The 18,652-nt window shown below is 37.3% G+C and overlaps 1 protein-coding gene across 3 annotated transcripts in view; it reads right to left on the bottom strand.

Moving 5' to 3' along the window:
* APOOL (apolipoprotein O like) overlaps positions 1–18,256 on the bottom strand; it is a 106,483-nt gene extending 88,227 nt beyond the window's left edge. For 2 of the 3 annotated variants that reach the window (XM_036905350.2, XM_036905352.2), the window contains exon 1: positions 18,108–18,256. In XM_036905350.2, the coding sequence (XP_036761245.2) occupies positions 18,108–18,122 (15 nt within the window). In that variant the 5' untranslated portion in view covers positions 18,123–18,256. The remainder of the gene's footprint in view (positions 1–18,107) is intronic. The other variant, XM_057496112.1, reaches the window with a different exon arrangement.
* Between the last annotated feature and the right edge of the window lie 396 nt (positions 18,257–18,652).

The raw sequence follows: 18,652 nt of genomic DNA, 5'->3' as shown, positions 1-18,652 counted from the left end.
ATTTTTTTTTGTGAGGGCATCTCTCATATTTATTGATCAAATGGTTGTTAACAACAATAAAATTCTGTATAGGGGAGTCAATGCTCAATGCACAATCATTAATCCACCCCAAGCCTAATTTTCATCAGTCTCCAATCTTCCGAAGCATAACGAACAAGTTCTTACATGGAGAACAAATTCTTACATAGTGAATGTTACATGGTGAACAGTACAAGGGCAGTCATCGCAGAAACTTTCGGTTTTGCTCATGCATTATGAACTATAAACAGTCAGTTCAAATATGAATACTCATTTGATTTTTATACTTGATTTATATGTGGATACCACATTTCTCTCTATATTATTATTATTTTTAATAAAATGCTGAAGTGGTAGGTAGATACAAGATAAAGGTAGAAAACATAGTTTAGTGTTGTAAGAGAGCAAATGTAGATGATCAGGTGTGTGCCTGTAGACTATGTGTTAATCCAAGCTAGACAAGGGCAATAAAACATCCATGTATGCAGAAGATTTCTCTCAGAACAGGGGGGGTGAGGTTCTAAGCCTCACCTCTGTTGATCCCCAATTTCTCACCTGATGGCCCCCCTGCGACTGTGCCTGTCTTGGGTTGTTCCTCCCTTGAGGAATCTTACCCATCTCTGGCTAACCAGTCATCTTCCGGGGCCATACAGGGAAATGTAAAGTTGGTAAGTGAGAGAGAAGCCTTATTGTTTGAAAAGGTTAGCTTTTTACTTCTTTGCATATTTATGCCCTGTGGCTTCTATGCCCAGCATTTGTCTTGAGGTATCTTTACCACTTGGAAGAATTATGATACTCAGTAAATTTGATATGAGGCATGAATTCTATTTAAGGGTTGTAATTAGGAAGGAAGAAGAAAAGCTATAGAAGTAGCAGAAGGAAGAAAATATGGGAAGATTGATTATTTCTTTGACGTATCTTATTGTAGAGTAACTTCAGCATGTATAGGTTTTAAACTACTAATTAAATTGTGCACACACATTAACATAATAGGAGTATAGTTACATAACCAAAGCATACCTGTAATTATCAGCCATCTCCAGTGAAACCAAGAAAACCAGGTAGGCACCTTAGGCATTTGTGAAAACTTATCTATGATATGGTGGATATTGTCCAACTGAACTTGAACAGTCTGAGAGAAATCAGACAAATTAAAACAACCCATTCCTGGGGACTGTTCACATCCCATATGTTCTTTTAACAGTAAATAGTCTGTAGTTGTAAGATTTTGGTCAATAATTCTTATATAATTATTACTGAGCAACACCTGAAAATGTTAAAAGTTTATCTTAAATAAAAATTTAAGAAATTGAAAATAAAAAATAAAAGCATATATAGGGAATATAGCAGTTATACAAACACTTAAAAAATCCTCCAGAAGTGGCACAACCAGATTGGCATAATTCAAGTTTAGTCTATTTATGGTAATCAGGATCAAACAAGTACTACTGTCAAAATTGTAAAAAGTAACTGAGTTTTAAGAAAACATCTAACACCTCCCTTTTACATGCATACATATACACGTGTGTGCTATACACAGGAAAGAAATTAGGCTCTATCTACCGTGTGGGGGTGTGGGAAATGAACATCCAGAGTATTCTATTTACTTAAGAAGATGGTAACACTCCAATAAGAGATGATTGTTTCAAGGTGCTGTCAGTTTAGAATTCAGCTACTACTAAATTCCAAAGATGAAATGAATTATACAGGAAAGCTAAATTAATCTTTCTAAAATGTTGTTTTGTTCTCTTGGTTCACCAACCAACCAACCAAAGTCCACTCTATCCCTTTCTCTATCCCCTCCAGCTCAAGCCATTAATCTTCCTAGATGCCAAACATGTCAGGCACATTCCTGCCTCAGTGCTTTTACTCACTTCATATTCTCTGCTGGAATGCCTTCCTCTCTCCTGCACCTAACTGTGCCTGGCACATGGCAGGGACTCAAAAGATATTTGTTGGATGAATACACTTAACCTAAACACTGCCCTTAACTGGAGGCATAGTTCAAGGCCCACTACCTCACTCATAGCCATCTCTCTGAATTCATATAGCACTTATTTGTGTGAAGCACTACTCTGGCATTAAAGAAGCAGTGTTATATTTTTATTTACCTTTTAAAATATATGTAGGCTCCTTGTGAGTGGTCTTATACCTCTTTGTATCCAAAGGGCTTTGTAGGACTAAAGGCCTCAAAATTAAGTAATAAAATAATTCATAGGTTTAAATAAAGTATACATATAGGCAATCTAACAACTTCTTTCACATAACATATATTGAATGTCTATGAGCCAAACATTTGTGGAGGCAAATGATAACTGAAAGTCCTAAAGCTAATCTGAAATTTTAAGACTGACTCAGTGGTATTAACTTTTTGAGAATCTAATAAAAATTATAAACTATGTCCCCCAAAATGTAGTTACTCACAAAATTTTGCATATGCTTGCAGGCCCCTTCATATTCTCTGAAGCATTTGAGGACCCAGTTAATTCAGGCCCACCACAGCTAAAATTTATCACAAGTAAATTTTATCCTGATATACAAATAAATACTTTAGAGAATACTTCTCATATTAAAAATTCTCACAAGAATGTTCTAAGGATACTACAATAGATGAAAAATTTACAAACTGTTTTAGTGCTAGATAAATGGATGTTAGTATTCTTATAAAACATTTCTTGACTAAATTTCAACCTTCTGAAGACTAAATATGTGGACAACAGAGCAAGACCAATTATTTCTTACTGGGAACAGCATTCTGCTTTGCATGTGCTGTGACAAAATTTCTTGTTCAAATTAATGTGATGATTATTATACAATACCAAATAAATATTTTAAAATATAATACTTTCTATATACATTGATGCATCTTTAGCTAGAATGGTCAATAATACCTTAAAGAATCCATTAGGAAAAATATTCTTTTACACTATAATTGCTTATATATATCATTTTTAAAGCCCTCATTTTGCAGAGGTCAAAAGATCCCAAATTGGAAGAAACTGGAAAGGTATGAAATTTCCCTTTCAGTGAGGGGCTGGTGTATGAGGAGCTGTTCAAAAGGAAAATCTCAGCCCCACAGGGCTGTTTATAACTCTAGAGCACTAGACTTGGGTGGGGAAGAGAGGGAGTTACAGTCTGCCATCCCTTGAAAAGGAAAAAGTACCTCAGCCATCTCCACTTGCTTCCAGCTTTTGTTCTTTCTTCTCCTCCTCTTCCCCCCAACCCTTTATTTCTTTCAGCGACTATTTGTTCCAACTGTTTTTCAATCCTTATTTTACCTCTATTTCCTATTTCTTCTTTCTACCTTTCCTTCCCTTGGTAGATCTGAAAGGCTAACAGCTTGCCTTATCAGCAGGAGAGGTAAGACTATGACTGACTGTACCTCTGGGGGAGAAGTGTGTTGCTACCAGGGTGAATAAACCAGTGAAACTGGTGGAGCTAAAATCAATCAAGGGAAAAGCTAGATGGGAGAAGCTTTTTATTGCTTACAAGAGACCTGGCTCCATTGTTCCCTCTCTAGCAGCCACTCTCACTCTATGTTCCTCCCCTGGCCTATCGTGTTCACCACCCCCTCCCTCCTCCGCCCCTTCAGAGAGAAGCTCTGCAAGGGGGGAATCATTGACTGACAGGTGCCAGACCAATCGCATAACAGAGGCAAGGAGAGAACAGCTTCTCTCCACACCTTTTGCCTGGAGGCTGCAGGAAGAAACACCTGTTACTATGGAAATAGACTAAAACCAGGGGAGGGATTCTGGAAATGTTGCAATTTTACCCACACTGACTGTCTACATGAGTACTGTTCTTTCTGGATGATTTCCTTTGCCACAGACCTAATGTACAAATACTCCTGGGGAAAACAAACAGGGGCATAGCTATACAACTGATGAATTTTAGCCTCTTCTCAAATACCAGATAGCAGATGAGAGGAACATAAATTAGCTTGAAAGATCAAGCACTCCTCCCGAATAAACTAATGATTGTTGAATCCAACATAAAATGACAAAAGAGAGATTAGTTTCAAAATATAAGACTGCCTCAGGGATATCATCTTTGCATTAGGGTTTCAGTCTCAGAACGCAAAGGGACCTTAAAGGTGTTCTGGTCCAAGTGACCCTCCAGTCTTACCCCATTCAGTAATGGAAGACTCCACTAATAGATCATTTCATATTTTCACAGCTCTATGAGAAAGTTCTGTAGACTGAACTGAAACACCTGCCCATATAATTTTCACTGGTCCTGGTTTCCACTCCTTTGAGTCATACAGTACAGGTCCAGGCACTCTTGCCCATGAAAATATATTTTAATTCCCCTTTATTGACTTCTATTTACAGACTTCTGGAATGCACCCCGTATCTCCTGTACTACTTTCCAAGGGTAACAAAGTTTCTGACAAGTACTCCTGAACTCATCTTCTGCTTTAACTGAGATACAACTATACTCTTTTCTGACTAAAATGGAAAGGAAAAAAGGTGCTAATGCTTCATGTGTAGCTATAGCCTAAGAGCGAGCTACTTCTTGACAGCAATATAAAGTCTTACACAAGGGTATCCTGTTTTGGGGTAATCACCAGTGAGTAACTAACAGAAGATCGCTAATATGGATATATAATAATATATATCATACTGTATGTGTGTGTGTATATATATATATATATGTATATATATATATATATCACCTCTAAGAGAATAAACTATCATTAAATTCACAGAGAACAACAAAGTCTATCACCTACACCATTATTTATTATACTGGTACATGGAGAGCAGATACTTTGTTGAAATGGGAAAGTTTAAAACTCTGCCTGTATTTTCTCAAGTAACTCCTGAAAAAGTGGTACTGAAGAAATAATCAAACTACAAAAATGTATCTGTACAATTTGGGCCTTCCATATCAGCATTTCAAAGTCTACTTCAAAGGACTGAAATACTGTGATCAAAAATAAAGAACCTGTGGAAAAGCTATAGGGGTAAAACAGCTACAAACTATAAAGCCTTAGCATCTCAGTCCACAAAGATTTGGAACTGTATTATTTATGCCTTCAACTTATTAAGATTTCACAGAAGATCAATGAAAACAGTTTTCTCATTCCCACCACTCCACTAGAATTTTATCTCCTTCAATTTGGATTATACTTAAACATTTCTTCAGTCATGAAAATTTTCTGTTACACAGGACAGTTCTTGAGTAACCAATCTCTGCAATAACCTCTGCATTCAAATTTCTAGCATAATAGCTTAGTGTTTGCATGATGAAGAGGGAAAGGAGAACCTTTTGTGCATAAAGGATATAGCAACAAAATTATACATTTTGTTCTCTGTAAGGATTATTTTTGTCATTAAAATATGAATAACCATCAAAGGTCTGAAAGAAATCAAAATAAGTCTAAAAAAACAAGGCTATAAATAATTATTTTATTAAAAATCCATAATATAACACAACAAATTTCTATTCTACTTACTTGAGACTATTGCTGTTCACTGTCATGAGAAATATGTTCTTAGAGTTCACTAGCATGAAGAAAGTGTGAATTAAACTGGGTTCTGAAGGTCAGAAGAAATATGGCATTACATTAAGTGCTGTGAATATACAGATTCTTTTAAATACTAAGAATAATAACAGCAGCTAAAAATTATTGGATATTTGCTATAGCACAGGTATGGTGTTGTGCACATTATATATTACCTTTTAGTCTTTCACAGTATAAAACCCTAGGAAATAAGTACTATTGTTACCCTAATTATTCAAATAAGGAAACTGAAGCATACACAGGTTAAGTGATTTGCCCAAAGTCATACAGCTAGTATATGGTAGAGCAGGAAAACACTCATATGAGTCCAAGGAGACTTGGATATGGATGTTCATAAAAGCATCATTTTTAATAATAAAAAGGATGAGGGAAGTGACCACACTGTCCATTAAGAGAAAGGAAAAATAAATGTGGTATAGTCATACAACAGAATACTATGCACAGTGAAAATGAGTGAACTAGAGCTACACATATAAACATGAATATCACAAACAATGCTAATTGATAAAAAGAAGTGGCAAAGGAATATATGCAGCATAAATAAAATCTATAAAGTTTAAAAGCACACACAACAGTGGGTAAAGTTTAGAGATACACAATATATAGTAAAAGTCTAAAAATATGCATACACTGTTAAATACAAAAGTTAAAAGAGTGGCTATGAGGCATTCAGGGAGCAAGGAGAATGCAATCATAGTTGGAGGGGTCCATAGGAGGTTTCAACTGCTTTTTCAGTGTTCATTAATACATTTTTGCCTATCTGTAATATTTTACATTAGAGTTAAAAATCAATCATTTTGGATTTGTTTCAATAGCTACCTGCTGCCTTCAAAATAAAATCCCAACATCCTAGCTTTCAAACACTCCACCATCTTGCTGTTTCTAATCCAACCTTCCAATCTTATCATCTGTAAGTATACCAAAACTGACCTTTTTTGATTTAGCCAGCCTAGCTATCTTAGGTTCCTGGAACATATAACAATGTTTAATCCAGAGCCATTGCTGACAAGCTAACTGCTTCATTCTTGATAATCTAAATACTATCATTCAACATCTGAGAGACCTTAAGCTACTATAGTATAAACAGGTGAATTCTTCAATTGCTAAGGATTTATTACATATATTACATTTCATTATATTTTAATATATGCTTTCTTATAATACTATCCATTGCATGGGGATATGTCCTCTTTGTCAACAAAACTATAAATTTCATTAGAGCAGAAATTATGTTGCAGAATTTGTGTGCATTGGTACTACACTTGGTGTGTAATCAATACTTTTTAAGCAGCTGAACAGAAATTGAGGCATTTTATAGAGGTAGAATCCCCAGATACAGGCTTTACTGCAACAAGGAATTCCTATACATGTTACTGCAATAAGGAATTTCTATATACAAATTAACAACAGAGATTCAAGACAAATCAAATACCTTATCTTCACATGGTAATGTACAAACCAACAAAACAGAAATAGATTCATAAACACAGAAAACAGACTTCTGCTTACAGTAGGGGAGTGTGGTGGGGGTACAGTAGAAATTGGTGAAAGGGTTAAGAGGAACAAACTTCAAATTATAAAATAAATTAGTCACACAGATGGAAATATAGCATAGGGCATATAGCCAATAATATTGTAGTATCTTTGTATAGTGACAAATGGTAACTACACTTATCTTGGTGAGCATTTAGTAATGTATATAATTGTTGAATCACTATGTTGTGCACCTGAAACCAATATATCAACTACATTTCAATTTAAAAATTTCTTACAGAAATAAAAATGTAATTTTCATGATTCAGACATGAAAAGATAGCAGAAGAGGACCACAAGGTGAAAACTTTCTCCAATGTGCACACCCAGGAAGCAACAGCAACGACAACTAACATTGAAAAAGACCTCAAGACTGCAGAACAGACCATCCGCACCTGGTGAAGAGGAGAGGCCCACATCAAGAAGGGTAAAGGTGAAGAGACATAATTGATAAGGACCTAAGCCCCTCCCCTATCCCAGCCCACAAGTGGGAGGGAGAAGAACAGAGTGGGGAGGGGATAAGTGCTCAGGAATCCAGCAGACCTGGCCCTGGAGATCTGCTCTGGGAACATGAGTCCACATTGTATTGGGCTTTGGTGATTAACAGGGCTGGACATGAGAGAGAATTGGAGCACTCTTGAGAGCTGAGACTATTGCCTGTGGAGGACAAGCACACTCCAATGGTCCTGCTGAGACCCAACACAGAAGCAACAGTTTGAAAGATTTGCCAGCAGCAGGAAGTGCACCAGAGGGGCAGGGGTCAGAAGGAGGTATCTCCAGAAAAGAAAGGGCAGGTAGACTCTGCTTCCCCTACTCACCCTCAGCCCAACTGTTCAGGTGCTCCTGGGAGCCAGGTCAAATCCTCCACCTCTCTCACTGTCAGCTCAGTCCTGCAGCAGCAATTCCCTGTGCACCTGCCCTACCCAGTCCAGCAGTGGTCCGACTTTGCTGCCTGGCAGACAGAGTGCTTGAGGGAGCCAGCTCTAAAATCTCCAGACACCCCCACTGGAGGTTCAGCTTCAGGGTGATGCTCCCCTGAGCACCCACCTCACCAGGTCTGTTCCACCCAGCAGCCTAGCCTTCCACCATTGCTGACCTACAGGCAGAAGACGGCACCACCCAAAACAAACACCAGCAGAAGTGCCTTATGTCACACAAAGGACACAGAGGTGAGCTGTTGGCCTCTGCTAACAGAGATCAGCCACTGATAGCAGACAGGCATCCACAGCAAACCAGGTGGCTCCACCACAAAGAAGCAGCAGGCACTGGTAAACAAAGAGTCTTGAGCTCTGGGCACCACAGGACAACTTCTTCATAAAGCCATTACTTTCTAGATCAGGAGGCATAAGTGATCTATCTAATATAATGGAAGAAACAGGGAAACCCAGAAAAAATTACAAGACAAATAAAAATGTTCAAAACAAAAAACCAAGACACCAGAAAAAGGGCTAAATGAATCAGGGATTAGCTGACTTCTTGATAAGGAACTCTAAGTGACAGTCTTAAAAATGTTCACTGAATTGGGGAAAAGAATTGATGATCTCAGTGAGAAAATCAACAAAGAGAAAATATGAAAAAGAACCACTCAGAGCTGAATAATACAATAAATGAAATGAAAAATACAACAGAGAATGAATAGCAGACTGTTGGAAGTAGAAGACAGAATCAGTGTGAAGGAAGCAAGAGAACAGCAAAGTAACCAAGCTGAGGAACAGAGCAAAAATATTTCTAAATATGAGAAGATGCTAAGAGAGCTGTGTGACAACTCTAAACAGAACAGTATTTGCATAATAGGGGTCCCAGAAAAAGAGAGAGAAAAAAAGAGTAGAAATTCTCTTTGAAAAATGATAGCTGAAAAATTCCCCAATCTGGGGAATGAAATACACATCCAGGACCTGGAAGCCCAGAGAATTCCTAACAAGATGAACCCCAGAAGTAAACACCAAGACATACAGTAATTAAAATGGCAATGACTAAAGATAGAGAATCTTAAAAGCAGCAAGAGAGAGGCAGACAGTTACCCATAAGGGAAACTCCATAAGGCAATCAGCAGATTTTTTTCAGCAGAAACTTCACAGGCCAGAAGGGAGTGGCTTGAAATAGTGTCAAAGTATTGAAAGGGAAGAACAACCAAGAATCTACCTAGCAAGATTATCATTCAGAATTGAAGGAGAGATGAAAAGTTTCCCAAATAAATGATAGTTAAAGGAATTCACCATATTTAAACTGGTCTTATAGGGTATGTTAAAGGGTTTCTGTATATGGAAATGTTTTTAAGCCTAAATATTTTGCATCAGTGAAAATAAACCTACAGTAAAGGTAGTACACCAATTAATTACTGAGCAAGTATGAAGTTAAAAAACAAAGTACTAAGATCAACGATACACAAAATTGTGAAGGGATACATAAGAGATGCACATTTTGACATCTTATACATAAAGTGTGGAGGAGGAAGAAGAATAAGAAAGCACTTTTGGATTGTGTTTGAAATCAAGTGACCATCAATTTAATATAGACTGTTACATATTTAGCAAACTACCTATAAACTTTATTGTGCTCACAAAACGAAAGCTTATAATAAACAAAAATTAAAAAAAGAATCCAAACAAATACTAAAGGAAACCATCAAATAATGAGTATAAGAGAATAAGAAAGGAACTACAAAACAACCATAAAATAACTCATAAAATCGCAACCAGTACATACCTATCAATAACTACCTTAAATATAAATGGTCTCAATGCACCAATCAAAAGACATAGGGTGCTAGAATGGACACAGAAAGAAAACCCATCTATATGCTGCCTACAAGAGACTGATTTCAGAAGTAAACACATACAGAGACTAAAACTGAAGGGATGGAAAGAAGATATTTCATGCAAATAAAAGGGAGAAAAAAGCAGGAGTAGCAATACTTATATCAGACAGACTTCAAAACAAAGAAAATGAGAAAAAGAAGGACATTACATAAGGATAATAGGATCAGCCCAACCAGAGGATAATGTAATTGTAAATATCTGTGCACCCAACATAGGGGCACCTAAATATATAAAACAAATACTAACAGAGCTAAGAAGGAAATAGCAACACAATCATATTAGGTGATTTATTAACCCACTTACATCAAGGGACAGATCATTAAGGCAGAAAATAAATAAGGAAACAGAGTCATTGAATAACATATGAGACAAGATGCTCTCAAGAGGTATACACAGAACATTACAGCCAAAAGCAGGAGATCACACATTTTTCTCAAGTGTACAAGGAACATTATCCAGAAAGGATTAAATATTAGGACACAAAAGAGCCTCAATAAATTAAAATAGATTGAAACTATATCAAATCTTTTCACACCAAAACAGTATGAAACTAGAAATCAATTATAAGAACACCAAAAATACCACAATCACATGGAGGCTAAACAAATGCTTCTAAATAATCAATGTATCAGTGAACAAATCAAAAAGGAAATCAACCAGTACATGGAGACAAATGAAATCAGAAACACAACAGTTCAAAATATGTGGGATGCAACAAAAGTGGTTCTAAGAGGGAAGTATATAGCCATACAGGCCTACCTCAAGAAACAAGAACAATAGCAAATGAGCAATCTAAACATGCTACTAAAGAAATTAGAAAAAGAACAAAGCCCAAAGTCGGTAGAAGGAGGGACACAATAAAGATGAGAGCAGAAATAAATAAGAGAGAATACAAAAGTAATTGAAAAATCAATGAAACCAAAAGCTGGTTCTTTGAGAAGATAAAATGAAATACAAAAACCCCTAGCCAGACTTATGAAGAAAAAAGAAGACACACATAAACAAAATCAAAGACAAAAAAGGTGAAGTTACAACTGACACCACAAAAATTCAAATGATTTTTAAAGAATCTTATGAAAAATTATATGCCAATAAATTAGATAACCTAGAGGAAATGGACAAATTCCTAGAAAACTACAGCCTTCTAAGACTGACCAGGAAGAAACAGAAAATCTAAACAGACCAATTGCCAGTAATGAAATAGAACTCGTAGTCACAAAACTCCAAACAAACAAAATTCCAGTACCATATTGCTTCACAGGTGAATACTACCAAATATTTAAAGAAGATCTAATACCCATCCTTCTTAAAGTATCCAAAAAGTAGAAGAGGAGGGAAGGCTTCCAAATGTATTCCATGAGGCCAGCACAACTCTTAACACTGAAACTAGACAAAGACAATACAATAAAAGAAAATGACAGACCAATATCCCTAATGAACACTGATGCAAAAATCCTCAACAAATACTAGCAGACCAAATTCAAAAATACATCAAAAGGATCATACATTAAGAACAAGTGGGATTTATTCCAGGGGTGCAAGGATGGTACAATATTCATAAATCAATCAAGGTGATACACCACATTAGCCAAAGGATAAAAAACATACGATCATCTCAATACAGCTGAAAAAGCATTTGACAAAAATCCAACATCTGTTCATGATAAAACTCTCAACAAAATGGGTATAGAGGGGACTTACCTCAACATAATAAAGGATATATATGACACACAACTAACATCATACTCAATGGCAAAAAGCTGAAAGCTTTTCCACTAAGATCAGAAACAAAACAAGGATGCCCACTCTCACCACTTTTATTCAATAGCTCTGGATGTCCTAGTCATAGCAATCAGACAAGACAAAGATATAAAAGGCATTCACATTGGTGAGGAAGAAGTAAAACTCTCAGTATTTACAGATGACATGATTCCCCATATAGAAAATTCTAAAAACTCCACCAGAAAACTATTAGAACTAATAAATGGATTCAGTAAAGCTGCAGGATATAAAATTAATATACAAAAATCAGTTGCATTCCTATATACTAAAAACAAACTAGCAGAAAGAGAAATCAGGAAAAAAATTCCATTTACAATTGTATAAAAAAAAGACCTAGGAATAAACCTAGCCAAGGAGGGGGAGACACATACTCTGAAGACTATAAGACACTGATGAAAGAAACTGAATAAGATACAAATAAATGGATATCTATCCCATGCTCATGGATGGGAAGAATTAATATTGTCAAAATGGCCATCCTGCCTAAAGCAATTTACAGATTCAAAGCAATCCCCATCAGAATACCAATGGCATTTTTCAATGAACTAGAGCAAAGAATCCTAAAATTTATATGGAACAATGAAAGGCCCCAAATAGCCAAAGCAATCTTAAGAATAACAAAGCTGGGGGTATCACCCTTCTTGACTTCAAGCTCTACTACAAAACTACAGTAATCAAAACAGCATAGTACTGGCACAATAACAGACACATAGATCAGTGGAACAGACAGCAAAGAAATAAACCCATGCATATATGGTCAATTAATATATGGTAATGGAGTCATGAATATACAATGAGGCAAAGGCAGTCTCTTCAATAAATGATGTTGGGAAAACTGGATAGCTACATACAAGAGAATAAAACTGGATTACTGCCTAACACCATACACAAAATTAAACTCAAATTAGATTAAAGACCTAAATATAAGACATGAAACCATAACACTTTTAGAAGAAAAAATAGGCAGGAATCTCTTGATCATCAGCATGAGCAATTTTTTCTGGATATGTCTCCCCAGCCAAGGGAAACAAAATAAAAAATAAACAAGTGGGACTACAGCAAACTAAATAGCTTCTGTACAGCAAAGGACACCATCAAGAAAACAAAAAGGCATCCTAATGCATGTGTGAATATAATTGGACATGATATACCTGATAAGGGGCTAATATGCAAAATATATAAAAACTCACCACCAAAAGAACAAATAACCCAATTAAAAAATGGCAGAAGGCCTGAATAGACATTTTCTAAAGAAGACATGTAGGTGGACAACAGGCACATGAAAAGCTACTCCACATCATTAATCATCAAGAAAATGCAAATCAAAACCACAATGAGATATCACCTCACACAAGTCAGATTGACCACTGTCCAAAAGAAATGTGTTAGTGAGGATATGGAGAAAAGGAAACCCTCCTACACTGTTGGTGGGAATATAAATGGGTGTAGCCACTTTGTAGAGCAGTTTTGAGGTTCCTCAAAAAACCAAAAACAGAAAGACCATACTATGCAGTATTTCTGCTTTTAGGAATTTGCCCAAAGTAAAAAAAATATCTGATTTGAAAAGATATACACATCCCTATTTTTATTACCATATTATTTACAATAGCCAAGATATGGAGGCAACCAAAGTGTCCATCAATAGATGAATGGATAAAGAAGATGTGGTACACAATGGAATATTTTTCAGTCATAAAAATGAAACAAATCCTGCCATTTGGGACAACATGGATGGACTTAGTATTATACTAAGTGAAATAAGCCTAAGGGTAAAAAACAAATTCCATATGATTTCACTTATACATGGAATCTAAAAACAAAACAAAATGAACAAAACAGCAATAGACTCTTAGACAATAAGAAATGACTGGAGGTTACCATCAGGGTGGGTGAGTGAAAATAGGTGTAGGGGATAAAGAGGCACAAAATCTCAGTCATAATGTAAATTAGTTATGGAGGTGAAAGTACAACATAGAGAATACAGTCAATAGTTCTATAACATCTTTTTATGTTGACAGATAGTAATTCCACTATTTGGGGTCAGTATTTAATAATGTATATAACTGTCAAATCACTATGTTGTATACTTGAAGCCAATATAATATTGTATATAACTACAATTTTAAAAATCCAAAAAAAGTTTCTTAAATCCATGTGAGAGAGAATATGAACATATGAAAGAATAAAGCATCCACACGGCTTGTTAACAGTTTGGATGGGGGGGATACTTTAAGATGATCCCAAGAGCAGATGCTGATGTTCTTAAATGAAATAAGGAATGTAGCACAAAAAATAAAATTTGGTAAAGTTAAAGAAATTTTGAACATCTTGAATTTGGTACACCTAAAAATATATAGTAGGAATTTGGAAATATGAATGCATGAGTTGAACTATGGAGCTAGGCTGAGGGGGGATTTGGCAGTAGCAGTTGAGAAGCATTTGGTGAGTTTCTGAATGACTGAGAGAAAAGATCCAAAAACAGCCCAGCCAAATCTACATTAAGTATGTAACTCATGCCTTGGCCTAGATCACTAATATTTATCGAGTCTATATCACAGATGTTTTCATTCAGGAAAGATTACAGGAATGGGTTATACTCTCCCCTCCCACATGTTCAAATTATATTAAGCAACTTTCATTATCCACTGCAGATTGCTATTTACACTGGTTGTCTTAAAAGTATTTTTCACCCTCAAGAAACCAATTTCCCAATTTAAATTACAAGATCTTAATGTTAGCTTTTAAGAGAAACTCTAAAAAGTATTCTGCCATATTTTCAATGACTTTATTACATAATTCTGTAAAGTATTTAAAAGTAATTTGTACCAGTTAAACGATGAACCTGCAAAATATCCTTCCATTACCTTGTCCCTTGAGAGCACCTGGCAATTACATTGATTCCTTCTGTGATGTCTAGCCTGAGGGGGATTGCCCCATGCATTTCACTCTGAATTCGGGGAGACTTGCGTAACAACAACAAAATGTTAGAGGTAAAAGGGTTTATACCAACTGTCTTGCCAGTGGGTTTCAGCCCCAGACAAGTTCACTATGGATTCAATTAGAATGAAAAAGTTACAGGGGAACGTTCTTGGGCTGAAAGAGTTTATACCCAACTTTATTCCCAAGGTGGCTGGTCAATCACTAGCACCCCAACCACTCAGAGTGAGTCTGCATGCAGCAAGCCGGTCTCTGCCTCTGGGCCTCTCTGCCCCTGCAGCCATCTCAGTCTCTGTCCTCGGCACTGCCACCACTCCAGTGTCTGCTCTCCAGCAGCTTTGCAGCCTTAGAGCTGTGCAGCAGCCCAAAGCACTGGGTAGAGCTCTTTATATAGAGTCTATAACAATATATTGCCCACACATGTATAGTGAGCAAGTACACCAGGTCACGTGAGAATCCTGGCCATAGGAACCTTCACTTTCTCCACACTCCACCCCTCCAGGATTCTCGCCTCTCAATCTACCCACTCTCAATCTTCTGCAATAGTCCCTGTGCAAGGTAGCTGGAGCACTGTAATCAGATTCCATGACAGCAACTGAAGTACAAAATATAGATAACAACAAAAATTATAATACAGATAACAGAAATTATGACAATCCTCAAGCCCGGGGAGACCGACTGCCACCAAGTGATCACATCAGCTGTATTCAAACCAGTTCTACTCAGAGGAGTTGATGACTCACACTTTCTGTGCTCACCCAGCAAGCAGCAGTTGTTGTTAGGGTGCGTGCTCAATTCACTCAGACATTAGAGGAGATAAACCTTAAGAGTGACATGTTTTAGTGTCATGGGAAAATCTTATCCATCAGGTAGGATGCATGCAAGAGAGTGGTCCTGTGATATGACCATGGAAGAGTGTTTATCCTGCACTTGGCACAAATTCTGAGGCCCTTTTGCTGTTTGATATAAAAGGGTGTCACATGAGAAAATTCATACAAAGTGCTTGGCAAAATGCCAGCACAGTAAATAGTCAATAACATAATAGCTGTGATTACTATTAGTATCTTTCCTCTAAAGTAGTTCTTGGAACATTCCCCTTGTCTCCAAACCTCCTGACATTTTTTCCCCTCAGTTTTGAGACATAACTGACATACAGTCTCCTGACTTTTTTTTTAAAGAAAAGACACTTTTCCTGTAATTTCCTACCCCCATCCAAGATTTTTTGCCTCCCCTTTACCACACTTCTCTAAATTTAGAGTAATATATACCTCCCTTTCAGAGGGAGCAAGGAGTAGTGGAAAGATCATGGACTGTGAAGTCAAATATATCTGTGTTTGAATGTGGCTCCTGCACTTAGCAACTGTATGACCTGTAGCAAGCACTTTTTCTAAGTGTCAGTTTTTTCATATGTAAAATGGAACATGACCAATTTTGCAGGGCTGTCAAGAGAATTAAACTGAAATAATATATGTAAAGCAGCTGGCCAAAGTAAGTGCTAAATGAATGCCAGTTTCCTACTCCTTATCCTTTCCTTAACCCCTTATAACCTTGGTTCCACTCTACCCCTTTACTCATATACCTCTTCATCTCACTTCAGTTCTTATTATCATTATGACTTTGGGAAATTTACTTGATTTCTCTAAACCTTAGTTTTTCATTTGTAAAATTGTGATCATAATACCTACAACATGAAGTTGTCTTGAGAATTAAATGAAATAACATATGTAAGGTATTTTAGCATGGTGCCTGGCCTTGTAGGAAACACTTAATAAATGGCAGCTGCCAGTGACTTATTAATAGCCAAATAAAGACTTGACAACTGTCTTCTTCTCTAGACTTCAGTGACAACACACTGTTCTGGTTTGCTTTTTACCACTGACCATTTCTTCTCTCTCTGTACCTCTTCCATGAAGTCTTCCTTTATTCTCTTCAACCAGGCATGAATTTTCTTTTGAACCCTCAGACCACTTTGTACTTCTGAGACAAGGCATTTGCCTTACTCTCAATCACATCATTTGTGTTATATGCTGCATCTCCGCTGCTTCATTTCATCTCTTTTATCTTCATTACATGGCATTTATTTATTCATGTAGAATTTATTGAGTATCTAGTATAAGTCATAACTAATATAAAAATTAATATAAATTATCTCGAGTAACTTATAGTTTAGGAGGGTAAAACAGATAAGTAAATAGTCTAATATTTACAGTGTGATAAGTCCTATGGTAAGAGTATGCCCAGGGTCTTCTGGGAGTACAAAGAGGAGTTATTTAAATTAGACTAGGGTGGTGGGGGACACTACCTTGAAAAAGGCATTTTGTGCTAAGCATATAGGGAGGTAGTATACAAATATCTGTTAAGTGAATTAATGAACTATGATAGGAACTAACTAGATGAGTATGGGAAAGGGCACTTCAAGCCCAGTGAAAGAGAAGAGGAAAAAGCTCGGAGTACAGATATTAGGAGAGTTCCTAAGAGACAGGAATTGAAGCTGGAAAGCCAAGGCAGGGTCAGGTGTTCTGGACACAGGAATCCGACCTGATGTCAGAGAGCAGATGATGGAGGGCCAACAAAGGTTTTTAAGCAGGAAAGAGGTATAATCAGATTCGCATTTTAGTAGAAGTACTCTGGCAATGCAGGGGAAAAAAGATTCCATCAGAGCCAGGCTAGGGGCAGCAAGTATATTTAGAAGGGTGTTGTGATAATTCAGATAAATTATGAGAGCTAGAACTGCAGAAATGGAGTGAGAAGGAAGAATTAAGTCAGATACAAAGGCAACTTAAACATTGGTGAACTGAATTATTCATATCTATATTTCCTGCAAGCAGTGAATTTTACACTTAAAACCTGCTACAAGTACGTTATTGAAACCTACGTAGGGAACTGCAGCTAGCAGCCAGCTGAGTCACTTCCTGCACACAGATTCCTGAATAAAAGGACGTTTTCCCATTACAGAACTTAAAAAAAACTTAACGTCTGTTATTCAAACCCAGTGTAGCAACAGTGAATACAAACCCGCGCACTGCAGAGATACTCTGAGACGTCTCCCTCCTGGTCTATTTCACCCCAAATAATGTTTGAACCAAGTACTTCAAGAGGTCATGAGGCCCTGCCCTGTGCACCCAGACAAATGTCCGGCGTTCTTTTCTCTTTCTGCTCGAGACCCAAATGTCTGCAGCTGCTCGTCACCCGGCTGGCCATTTTCGCCCAGCCGTCCCTCAGTTTTTCCTTTGCCGTTGAATAAATAAACGGTCGACCACAGGGACCTGAGGAGAGAGTACTTTCCCAGGCTGAAGAAATCGAAAGGGGAGAGGCAGGCGTTCTGAGGCTTCAAGCGTTAAGATTCTCAGACCCCACCCATTCTCTCACAAGACCACCTCCGCCACCTCTGGCTGTGGGGCTCCCTTCCGAAATTAGGATCATCCCTTCCTTAGTTCCTAAAATGCTATCCGCACCCAGAGAAACTATGCAAGTTTTTTTTTTTTACTTACCCTAAAAGAAGCCATATCTGTGACTCCTCCGCCCCAGTTTTCCTAAGGCGAGCAGAGAGGGACAAAAGAGTTCAACTCGGGGGCCCTCGCAACAGCCCCGCCCAGTTACGCCCGCTGTCTGTTGGCTCCGCCCTTTCTCCGCCCGCCGAGAGCTGCTTTGGGAAAGTTGCAGTTGGTCATCTATCGTCCGGAGAAAAGATTCATCCTTAGTTTGACTGCTCCTGTACCTGATAAATAAAACCTTTCAGAATAGTCTCCACAGTCCAGTTGAAAGCTATTTTGCTGGGTGCAAAACTTTTCGTTATTTCCGTTGTTTCAGGCATGTATGATTTGTCTAGATAAGGATTGAAAACCCAAGTCCAGCTTCCTTAAACACAACTATTGTCAACAAAAAGAGTGTATTACCTCTACCATACAAAGGCAAGTTCATACATGCTAGACTATGTCACTAAGCGCCTACTATAAGCCAGGCACTTGTTCAAGGTACAGAACAAAGCACAGTACCTTCCCTCATGGATCTTAAGGTTCTAGGAGGAAAAGAGACA

Source organism: Manis pentadactyla, chromosome X, assembly GCF_030020395.1.
Source record: "Manis pentadactyla isolate mManPen7 chromosome X, mManPen7.hap1, whole genome shotgun sequence".
Taxonomy (NCBI): domain Eukaryota; kingdom Metazoa; phylum Chordata; class Mammalia; order Pholidota; family Manidae; genus Manis; species Manis pentadactyla.
This window is presented reverse-complemented; position numbering and strand designations above follow the sequence as displayed.